Here is a 12,588-nt window from a genome sequence, read left to right as displayed (position 1 = left end):
GAAGTTCTGCTACAATGCAGTGGGGCAGGACTAAAATTACCAGGTGGTCCATTCCAATTAAAAATACATTGATCTACATACAGTATTTCTAATGCACTTGTCAAAGTGGCATCTAAGCAGCAATTGTGGGATTTTTATTTATATATATTTGTAACTTTATTTTCCCACTAGATGGCATGCTATATTGACAATTGGGTTTATTAAGATAACAGGTAGCAGCAACTGAACCAATTGCCCTTTTAATATAATGCTTGGGATTACTGGCCACTTTATTAAATGCGGTCCAATTTGATTTTGTTGTAAATGAACGTATCATTAGGCTATTTAGCATTTAAGAAAATAAGGTCATTTGATTTTATTTTGGTAAATTTTGAGGACTTAGATGGCACAAATCCTCAAAGCAACTTGAAGATGTAAAGCATTATATACATGTCAATTTTAGTTCTTAACTTACTAATATTTCGTTTACAATGAAGTGTTACAAACTATTATACAAAAATTGTGCTTTTAACAAATAATTCATTGTATGCAACATTCTTTATGGCTTTGAAATTTCTTTATAAACATTTTAAGCTGTCTTGAGGAAATATTCCTGCATAGAAATATTAGTGGATTGTTTCGTGATTTGTACATTTTTTCCTTGTTCTGTTTGCCATACATATTTTGCACAATAAAAATCTTGGCAAAATAAAAATTATCCTACCATAAATTTGGCAGTTTGTCCTATTAGATCTGCATGAACATTAGTATAGTCTACAGAACAGATTTAAGTAAAATGAGTTAGTGTTTTGACCCATTTCCTTCGAACTTGGGCATCTTCTAGAAATAGGTCATTCAAAAATATTCTACTTGTTGTTTGGAGAAGCAAACTCAAAAAGCTTCATTATCTAGTCGAGGTGAAAACTAATTATTACAATCTATTAGTGGTAGTGATCTGATTTCTTTGCCAGATTCAGAGCACGGCTCCTGGAGAACCAATTGTCTAAGTAGCAATATCATTACAAATGAAGCTTTTGTAAATTTTATAAGTGCACTTGCGATCTTACTCCTTCTGAGGAGTGAATCTGAAATGGCAGATAGGATTTTGGATGCTCCCACTCCCTCAAACTCTCCTACTTTGTCCCATAGGCATTCAACACTCCTTAAAGTGAGATTACGGTCAAAAGGAGTAGATTAAAAATAATGTAAACCCTATATTCCTTTGCTTTTGTCATCTTAAATAGGAATTGCTATAATGGGTCAGATCAGGGGTCCACCTAATGCAGAATCCTGTCTCCAGCAGTGGTCAGAACCAGCTCCTTCAGAGGAACATGCAACAAACTCTGATGTAGACCGTTATGGAATAACCTGCCCATCGAGAAACCATCTTTTCAACCCTCAGTAGTTCGAGGTTGACTTACACCCTGAAACATGAGGGTTTATATTTCTTCCAAACTTCGGGTTTGTTTGTTTTAAAACCTAATCCCTAAAATTTTAAAATGTATCTTCCAGAGGTTTAGCTGCAAAATTGACTTTACCATCAATATAAATCATGGTGTGTAAAACCCTTGAATGTAAGGATTAATTTTCCTGGACGGTAAATTTCTGTGGCTCACTTAAGGCAAAATTCACCCCTTTTGAGCACAAGACCTATGCCCACTTGAGTCCTATTTTGAAGCCTTAACTGTGACTTCAGTCTCATGCCGGCCATTTGCAAAAGAAAAATTTCACTTTGAAAAAATAAGTTTCATTTGCACCTGAGGAAGAGAGACAAAATAATTTCAGAGAACAATATGCTATCATATTTGCCTAGTCAATGTGTCATGAAAACTAATAGCTTATAAAATATAGCCCAAATTTCAATAGTTTCATTTGGGGTGTTTTGTAATAATAATAATAAAATAATAAGCTAACAGGTGATTAGAACACACCAAGGATGTAATTACCTTTTTGTAAAATGGCTGATCCCCTGGTGCCCTTGTTTTCAGAAACTCTTCACTATTAAACACTCTGTGTTCATAATTTAGATGGTCCTTTACCTCCCTGTTAATAAAGAGCATGTTATAAGTCTGGAGATTTCTTAAAGAAATGCATTTTTGTAGTGAACCACTGGTACTAATAGAAACATAACGTATTACGAGAAGGCAGGCTCTGTTTTCTGAACAATTTTTAATCACCTATTTAAAGAAAATAAATGTAGAATCTTATCAATAGAAGTAAGACAGGCTACCTGCTATCACTGACATTTTCCATCAGAAAATCCATTGAGACATACTGGGGTCAACTTCAATATCTGAGTTACCATGCAGTACCATCTGCTTATTAATGTAATTACTTAGGCCCCAATCCTGCAATTATATCTGTGTGGACAGACCCATGAAGCCATCACGAACCCCACTCTGGGGCACCATACAGACAAAAAGATCTGCCTGTGCAGATCTAACTGCAGAATCGGGGCCTCATTTTGTGCCATTACATTGCAATTTGTATTTGATAGTTTGCAATGTTTTGCGTGCACACCCAGGTGCAATGTCCCCTAAGTCCAGCCATAAAGCCAGCTTTACCGATAACCATGTTAAGCAAAAGAGATTTAATTCAGAAAAAAGGAGACAGGAAAAAAGGGAGAACTGGTTAAACAAAACAAAACAAAATGCATCTATATTTTAGCATATATATTATGGCAGGAAGCAGAGGCTTTTCCCCTTTCCCTTGCAAACCAGAAGTTAATAGCAACTTATGTACTCCAGGAAGAGGCCAAAAAAGCAAGTTACTCTAGAAACAGGAAGGGAGAGATTGATTGCAAGAGGGCTACTCTCTGAACCAAGGGCTGTGGGTAAAAAACATGAGGTTACTTATCCTAGACGTATGCATGACATGGTGGCTGAAATAAGGGATCTGTTTTGTTATTATATAATAATTACTAATTCATATCGAGTATCAAGGATGAACTGAATTTTAAGGAAGGATTTGAATGAATATGGTAAAATAGTACGGTGAACCAAATTTGGGACAACATACCTGAGGACGTTCACTCCTGTGCAGAGAGCCAGCACAAGACCTGTGTACCACATAAGTCTCAAGACTCAAGTAGGGTTTTAAAGACTCAAATATGATTAAAATATGGTTTAAATGGTGCCTAGACTTTGGTCTGGCCCTCTGCACAGTTGTAAATTCCACAGAATTGTGGGAGAAGCGGACAAACTTGGCAAATGGAGTGTGGCAATTTTGTCTAGAAGTGTTTGCAGAGTCTTGCAAGAGTTATCAGTATGTTCGCTGCTCTTTATAAAATTTTTCATAGGGACTAAAAATGCCTAGGTCTGTTCAGCCATAGATCTAAAGGTACTATCTAAGGGTCGGGTAGATATCATCAGCCTGCTTCACAGATGGAAGAAGTGACTTGCTTGAGGTCACACACTTAATCACTGGCAGAGCTCAACTAAAACCCAAGACTCAACTGCCCGGTTCTGTGTACTGTCCATGGGACCACACTGCCTCCGCTTGAGTCATAAATCATTGACTGATGGCATTATCTTAACTGTATTATGGCAGCTTAAATATTCATATGAATTTAGAAAAATAGTGGTTAATAAAAGGATATTAAAAAACACCCTAAATAATATAGATTTAAGTATAAAACCTCTGCATACAGAAATACAAGACACTTTATTGAGGAGAACAAAAACAGACAGCTTGAGCTGGAAACAGAAATTTCATCAACAAAGATTTACTTTCCTTCATTCCTGGACTCTGGTAGATAGAGCATTAGAAGACAGAAGAGACATTGCTGGAAAAAAGAACAAAAGAAGAGACAGTTTGAAGGAAGAAAAGAAGAAAGATGGCAACCCCATTTGGAGAATGCTAACAGATTTTAATTCTAGATATTATCTATTTAGAGAGACGAAGCATCTATTCATTTTTGTAGCCAAGTATTCAATGTAATTTTAAGAGTTAAACTTGTCAGGTAGCAAAGTATATTTCACCTAATCTTTATTTCGAGTATATAGCAGTCACTCGTAAAAGCTCAGCAAATCTCACACTGGCAGCATATCAGATTCCTCAGACTCATTAGAAAAACATTTTTTCCTTCTCCAGACTATGTCAGTATCTACTAAGTGGCAATCGAGTACCAGCAAGCCAGCTCCCTCGAATTGAACAAATGCCCTAGGGGTGAGCTCAAATAGTCTTAACATGTCAATTTACATTTATTACTGAGATGGAGCTATATGCAGACACTTCCCTGATTACTGTACTGTTCCATTTATCTCACAATATGCTACATTAGCAACCATCACAAATATATCATTTGAATTTAACGAACTCACTCACTGGAGCCTGCAGAATCATCATCAGACCTTCAGTATTTTTATCAGAGGGGTAGCCATGTTAGTCTCTATCCACAAAAAACAATGAGTCCGGTGGCACCTTAAAGACTAACAGATTTATGGAGTCTCCATGCATCTGAAGAAGTAGGTTTTTTACCCACGAAAGCTTATGCCCAAACAAATCTGTTAGTCTTTAAGGTGCCACCGGACTCCTCATTGTTTTTCAGTATTTTTATTCCTTTGTATTAAGCTAAAATATCACCATGATAAATCTACCAGCAGACCATGGAGCTCTCCCACTGGTAAATCTAGATTTACCGAATCTCTGCTCTTTCTCTGTGCTGTCCTCTATTTTCTTGTAGGACCTGGGCACTAGAAGTAACACCTCTCCAAACACACACAAACGTATGGACGTCCCACATGAATGGGAGGTTCAGTAAATGCTTTGAGCATGCTGAGGTACTATATGAATATTAGTGTATTGGGTTAGGGTCTCAGAACCAGTAGAGCTGGAGCAGTTGGGCAAATACCTCAGAGGAAAAGAAAAATGTGACTCTGGTCCAAGTGATTAAGATACTCAGAGAATCTGGGAGAGGACCTTACAAGTACATTTTACTAATATTGAAATAATTTGTTTCTGCTCAAACCTACACAAGCTTGCATTAATAAAGTAAGATCTCAAGGAACTAAGGGGAAATTTGAGATTTTCCAGAAATGTAAAGGCAAATTACAATAGATTTCTGGGGGAAAGATTTATGAAAGTGACTGAAACCAAAAAGAAAAATCAAAGCCAAGTTGACTGTTCTTTCACCTGCTTATGAGAAAATGAATTAAACATATTGGTACTTTGACTGCCACAATATGGCTGATGCCATCTATAACCACAGACTACAAAGCACTTTAATAACTTTTCATTTCCTGTTTGAGTTCTTATGCTTTAAATTTCACATGGTTGGGGGAGCAGACTCATGACACAGAACAGACAATAGGAAGTGTCAGTGGGCTGCAAAGATCAGTCACTGCATCCAAACTTGTGCACAAATGGAAGAGTCATACAGAGCTAAAGGGTCACAGAAACAATAAGAAGAATCAGTTCTGCCTTGTGTCCACTGGCTATGCCTAGACAATCCCTTTTCCCTAAGCATATTTTTATTCCTTCTTATGACCCTTGCAGAGTTTGCAGGCCTAGAAGACACTGGCACTACTTGTGTGACTGTTAGTGCTATTTATACCGAACCAAATCTGAGACTTTTGGGCTACACCTCTCTCTTCCTGATGTTTTCACATGCAATGGCAGGGAGTTTAAAACAAGAATTTTAATTTCTCAGGATATAACAAAATACCATGAACTCTTTATCTAAAGTTATAGATAACATAATGAAACTATACCCAAATATGTGAACTGCTACACTGGCCACTATACTAAGCTAGCAACAAAATTCTTATCACAGTCCTTCAACAGATCTAGAGATTTTTCACAGTATCTAAAAAGAAAAATAGCAACAGAATATTCCCGGACAGAGTAGGTGTGGATGTTAACTGGTACTAGGGTTTTATGACATGCAATCATTATCATCACCCACCTGAAGATGTTGACAATTAACTGCAAAGTAATCTGCTGAACTTCAGCATTCAGTTTTTGCTGCCAAGCCCTCCTGCGCATTTGCAGTTCAATAAAGTCTGTATTGGAGCTGAGGTGACAGAGTTCTAGATCATAATGCAATTGAAGGCTCTCAACTCTAGAAAAGAGAAAATTAATGGAGTTATCCCTTAAAAACCAAGGGTTTTTTGTTTGTGTTTTTTAAAAATAAAGAGAAACTTGTATCTTACTCTACTTTCAACTAAAGAAATTACAAGATTTTAATCGCAAGTGTTGCTATAAAGCCAATAACATTTCTTGTGAAGCCTACTCGTAATAAAACATGGAACTTTGGACATCTCCAGTGTACATACTCCCTGGAAACATTCTTGTGTGGTATGGGCAATATTTGCCTTCTAATAAGTCAGCAATGACTGCATTACACCTTAAATGGGGTGGCCATCATCTGGCTTACCAGGGGAAGGGGTATACCACTTTAAGGGCTAGGGGGCGTAGAGAGGCACAGATGCTGCTGCAGAAGCAGAACAGGTCAGCAAGGGAACACTGACTCATCCCCCAGGAACCTGAGGGGCAGGGACTTGATAAAGGGCAAGCCCTCCCTGCACCACGAAGAGGTGTTTGTTAAAGGAGCAGAACAGGAGGCGTTCAGGACGCTTATGACTAGCTCAGCAGGGAGCCAACCCCCCCCCTTTATAGCCCACCTTAACCCTCATTTGGGGGGGGTAGGGGGGAAAGGATGTTAAGGTCCCAGCAGCAGGTTGGCTAGGGACCAAAATCGAAAAGGCGGGGGTGGGGGGGGGGGGAGAGGGGAGGGTCTGACGAAAGCCCTCAGATAGATATTGAAAGAATTAAGGAGTTACCTGCACTGTACGCTTTTATGTGCTGGGTAGTCCCAGACACCTAAAGGATAAATTTGTGGCCTAATTAAACCATATCCAGTGTCTATCCTTCTTCCAGTATAGACTGATCACGAATATGGAATACCAACATTATAACCATAAGGAAAGAAGCATTACATTGATCAGATAATAAAGAAGGGATACTGGGGTTGTGTTTATGACTGTAACTGTATAAAGCTACCTGTACAAAAAGTCCAATTTACCCTTGCCCAGTCTGGTATTTTTATTGATGTGAAGTAAACAAAATCTGTCATAAAGAGTTTTCCATAGGACTTATCCTACTTACAGCACGAACCACTCAGGTTTCTTTTTACCTTTTTATAAATGTTTCTGCTGCTTCTGAAGGGACATCTGGAATTACCGCCTCCTCTACAGATGATTTTGAATGTGTAATGTCTCCATTATCAATGTTGATTAGAATTAAATCTTCAGCTTCCTTTTTAAAAACAAACATGTTAATGATTAAATACAGTAACTCCTCGCTTAACGTTGTAGTTATGTTCCTGAAAAATGCTACTTTAAGTGAAACGATGTTAAGCGAATCCAATTTCCCCATAAGAATTAATGTAAAGGGGGGGGTTAGGTTCCAGGGAATTTTTTTTCGCCAGACAAAAGACTATATCTATCTATATATACATGTATGCATACATACATACATACATACATACACACACACACACACACACACACACACACACACACACCAAGTTTTAAACAATTTAATACTGTACACAGCAATGATGATTGTGAAGCTTGGTTGAGGTGGAGGAGTCAGAGGGTAGGATATTTTCCAGGGAATGCCTTTCTGCTAAATGATGAACTAGTAATAGGCTGAGCCCTCAAGGGGGTAACACATTGTTGTTAATGCAGCCTCACACTCTACAAGGCAGCACCAATGGAGGGAGGGGAGACAGCATGGCAGAGGGAGACACATACTGTGTGTGTGTGTGTGTGTGAGAGAGAGAGAGAGAGACGTGCATTGCCCCTTTAAGTATGCTGACCCACTCTAAGTACACTGCCTTTTTAAGTAGATCAGCAGCTGCTGTCTCAACTTGCTGCCAGCAAGCTCCCTCCATCCTGAGCCCTGTCGTGTCCCCTCCCGCTCTGTGGAGATGGCCTGATGGGGTAAAGGAGCGGGGGGGAGGGGGCACCCTGACATTAGCACCCCTCTTCCCCTCCCTCTTGCACAGCAAGAGGAGGCTCCCAGGAGCAGCTCCAAAGCAGAGGGCAGGAGCTGCACATGGGAGCGGGGGAGGGACAGCTGAACTGCCCGGCAATTGATAGCCTGCTGGGCGGCTGCCGCACAGGGAACTTAGAGGAGCGAGGAGCTGATAGGGGGGCTGCCGGTCCATCCTGGCTCCAAGCCCCCACCAGCTAGCTCCAACGGGCTGCTCTTCCTGCAAGCAGTGGACAAAGCAGGCGGCTGCCAAACAACTTTATAAGGGAGCATTGCAAAACTTTAAACGAGCATATTCTCGGATAGATCAGCAACGTAACAACATTAACCGGGACGACTTTAAGTGAGGAGTTACCGTATAAATAATGTTGATAAAATATTTATTTCTTCTTGATGTAGCCTGCAGACACTTAAATATAAAGTGAGTTTTTCCAGCACAGTGATTGCTCTTAACTTGTTAGGAATGTATTGTAATTTATAACCAGAAAGGGATGGTCCTGTTCTAACTTGGCCTTTTGGAAGACTGAGACAGCTACACAATTATTTTCAATATAAATGAAGTCTCACATTAATTTATTAGGATTTCAAAGACAAAATACACAGATTTAGAGATCTAATATTCTCTCTATGTAGTGGGTAAGTCCATAAATCCTCCACACATCAACATACACGTACAAGCTGTGACATGTCGCTGGAAGTTTCCTGCGTATCAGGGTCAAACCTTTCTGAATTAAGTTAAACCTTACTGAAATTAAGTTTAATACCTTTGGGGTCCATTGTATTAAAAATGCATTTGTTTATGTATTATTGTGAGACTGTATGTAACTTCTCTTGAAGGAAGGGGGATTTGGGAGTAATGGAAAATTACTAAAAGGCAGAACAAAAGGACTCTATAAAGGGACTCATGTGGGGAACTAGGGGAGAGTGACAACTTGCCCCAGAGTAAGATGAGGGAAGCTGCTGCATGGGCAGGATAGGCAAGGGGGTGAAAGACCTTGCTTTCCTGCCTGATGGAACACAGATAATCCCCCAAGGACTCCCAAGGGAACGGTGAGCTAGTGAGGGATATTGCCTTTAGGATGTAAATATTCCCAGACTGGGGCACATGCATACCACTCATGTGGAATTCATATAGGGACAAATACTAGGTCTGTGCCCTATGAGTGGCCATAGGGACCCTGCGACTGGAGCTGGACTCTGCTCAGATTCCAGAAGCTTACCACCCCCTGGGAATCCAGAGCAGCAGAATTTTAGATTCCCTTCAAATAAATCCTAGTGGGTGGCCAGGAAGGGACACTCAATGGGATCTGTGAGACAAGCTATAGGTACTTTTTTTTTTTTTTTTTTTTAAATTGTCTCAGAATAGTCCTTATTCAGTTTTCATACTTAAAATAACTGGAGAAATAAATTAATATGTATAAAGTTCTGAATTCATAAATCTATTTGCAAGATCAAGGATTATATCATTCAGATTATAATACAGTGTACATACAAAAACTTCAAAGCGACACTGAGATAAGAATAATATTTTTAAATGTACCTGTGTTAGTTGCACCAATCTATATTATGTAGACTAAAAATATTTTTACTACAATTTACTTTCACAGGTTAGGATGTTTGTTTTTGCATTTTACTGATCCTGGACAAGACTAGACTGATTAATTTGCTTTATAGTCATATTCATTAATCTTATATCTACTAGCACAATGCTGTTGTGTTTGGGTTTCCAACGCTGCAAAGAAATGTCTCTCTCAGGCTTGGTCTACACTGGCACATCATCAGCAAAACTTTTGTCATTCAGGAGTGTTAAAAAAACACCCACCCCCAAACGACAAAAGTTTTACCGAGGAAAAGCGCTGGCGTGAACAGCGCTTTGTCGACAGGAGCACTCTCCTGCCGACAAAGCCACTGCCACTTGTGGGGGGGTGGAAGTTTTTTGTTGGCAGGAGAGCTCTCTCTCCTGCTGACAAACAGCAGCTACACTGTGCGCCTTTTAGCGGCACAGCTGTAGCGGCACAGCCATGTCGTTAAAAACCTTGTAGTGTAGCCATATCCTCACAAACCCTCAAACAAATGTAAATCTCTAAAGTTTGGGCCCAAACCATCTGACAGTGTCACTTTGAGCAGTTGAAGTTTTATTTTTCACTGAAAATGCTCTTTATATATCAACCCACAAAACACTTGTTAAAATAATATTAAAATTCAAAGAGAAGAAGAAACTGTGAATCCAATTCTGAAACTCCATTCTAAAAACTCACCTTTATATTGCTAAAGTTAAAGTGTTAAAAATGCTAATCTGGAAATCCGTCATGACAAAGAATTAGGAATTTGAGGCCCATGTATTGCACAAAAATATTATTAAGCATTTTCAAAGCTGTGCTTGGTGCCGCAGAGAAACAAGCAAAGATATGAGCCCTCCCTGAAAAATTTACAGTGTGAGGGCCTGATACTGCAATCACATACGTACATGCAAAACATTATCAACAGGAAAATTCCCACTGGCTTCAATGGGACTACTCATGTGCATAAATTACATCTGAGCATACATTTGTAGGATTGGAACCCAAATCTGACATCACATAACAAACAAGGATCATAGACCATGTAGGGGAAGGAGAGGAAAGACAAGAGTTATAAGAATAAAAATCACTCGATAACTAAATGATGGTTCTGTTGAAGTTAAAAATCCTTTTTCCAAGAAATCTGGCAAAAATTTGTTTTAAAGAGGGACTGAACTGAGGAAAGGGAGGTGGCTTACTAAACAGACCTAGGGAAAAGGGGCAGCCAGAGTGGGAATGTTCTATGACAAACCTGGCTAACTTCTTCAAAATGATCAATGTGACATCCCATAAGAAAAGACGTTGGGGCCATTACAAAATCCAGCATCTGACGAGATAGAATAGGTACAAAAGTGTGTTGCCATTGAATAGGATGAAGGTACAACATGAAGCATTCAGCTATGAGTGTTAGCAGGGCCCAGTCAGAAGAAAAGAAAACAATCCTCTGCTCCGTTAAGATGCAAGTTATAATCTGGAAACAATAATGAAAATAACTAATATTAGTAGTAATATTTGTTACATCGAGCAAATTCTATTAAAACCATCTCCAAGCACTTTACCATTTACAAATTGAGGTTCACCTTCAGGAGATCAGTGTTACAGTAATACACATTTTACACATTGATAAACTGAGGCAAATACAAGTTAAAGGATTCTTACACAGCCGGAGTGCTAGGAATAAAAACCGGGGTGAAATACTGGCCCCACTGAAGTCAATGAGAGTTTTGCCATTACTTCAGTGGAACTAGGATTTCTCCTCAGGAGTCCTGGCTATCAGTCCACTGGCTCTAGCCACAAGACTACAATGTAAGAGGCCTGTATAGCACCAAAATTAAGGGATAAAAAGCCAAACCAGACACTGATGAAACACACAAATGGACCACATAAATTTTAGAGAAAAGGGCCACAAATTGTTATGCTTGTATGGGCACAATTACCCAAATGCACATGCATCCAGATGCACTAGAAGGAGGTGATCATGAACAACATTTTCAGATGGGAAGGCTGGTTGTGCACCAAATGCATGCAGACAAATTCGTGAGATTGTGGGCATGGCTAAAAAAATAAGCCAACACTATCTATTTTCGGAACTGAGATGGATTAGATCAGGGGTCGGAAACCTATGGCACGAGTGCCAAGACGGCACGTGAGCCGATTTTTGATGGCACGCTGCTGCCTGCTGGGGTCCCGGCAGCGGGCTGAGCCGGACCCCGGCAGGCAGCGGCGTGCCATTAAAAATCCTGCCTGACCCAGCCCGCTCTTCTCCACCCCCCACTCTCTCTGGCGGGTGCAGGGGGCAGAAGCAAGTTTGCTCCTGCCGACTGCTGCTGTACAACAGGCTCCGCCGGCAGCCAAGCTTCCCCCTCCCCCGCCTCTTCCCCCAGCGTGCTGCGTGGAGCCCCGCCTCCTCTCCCTCCCTGCCGCCAATGGCCCTTGCGAGGGAGGGGAGAAGAGCAGCCCCAGCGCCCTCGCTGCTCAGACCAGCAAGGAGGCGGGGAAGGGGGTAGGAGCGGGGCGTATCCCTCCAGTCCCCTGCCGTGAGCCTCTCAGGGCAGGGGGCTGGGAGCACCCCCCTGATCCCAACCCACCCCCCTAAGCCCTCTGCCCTGACCCCTGCACCCCCCCTTGCACTCCAGCTCCCTGCATCCCCCCCACGACCCCATCCCTGATTCCTGCACCCTCCACACATACCCAGCCCCCCCAAACCCCATGCCAACTCCTGCACCCCCTCACCCCCCCCCTCCCCACCCTGAGCACCAGGTTGACTGCAGGCTGAGCAGGGCCGGCGGCTGGGACCCCAGCTGGCAAGGGGCCGGCAGCCAGAACCCCAGACCGGCAGCGGGCTGAGCGGGGCCGGCAGCCGGGACCCTGGCTGGCAGGAGCCAGCGGACGGAACCCCAGACCGGCAGCGGGCTGAGCCACTCGGCCCGCCGCCGGTCTGGGGTCCCGGCCCCGCTCAGCCCGCCGCCAGTCTGGGGTTCTGGCTGCCAGCCCCTTGCCAGCTGGGGTCCCAGCCACCGGCCCGCTCAGCCCGCTACCAACCTGGGGTTCT

General features: G+C 41.6%; 1 protein-coding gene across 1 annotated transcript in view; it reads right to left on the bottom strand.

Moving 5' to 3' along the window:
• Positions 1–12,588, bottom strand: part of DENND3 (DENN domain containing 3) — a gene marked incomplete at its 5' end in the record, with an annotated part of 62,032 nt that overhangs the window by 34,916 nt on the left and 14,528 nt on the right. The window contains 4 exons of the mRNA XM_029913402.1: positions 1,926–2,022; positions 5,885–6,040; positions 7,115–7,236; positions 10,789–11,007. Coding sequence (XP_029769262.1) covers positions 1,926–2,022; positions 5,885–6,040; positions 7,115–7,236; positions 10,789–11,007 — 594 coding nt within the window. The remainder of the gene's footprint in view (positions 1–1,925; positions 2,023–5,884; positions 6,041–7,114; positions 7,237–10,788; positions 11,008–12,588) is intronic.

Source organism: Terrapene carolina, unplaced genomic scaffold, assembly GCF_002925995.2.
Source record: "Terrapene carolina triunguis isolate 2854851 unplaced genomic scaffold, T_m_triunguis-2.0 Scaffold58, whole genome shotgun sequence".
NCBI classification, from domain to species: Eukaryota; Metazoa; Chordata; order Testudines; family Emydidae; genus Terrapene; species Terrapene triunguis.
Note: the sequence above shows the minus strand (reverse complement) of the source record. Positions and strands in the feature narration are given on the sequence as shown.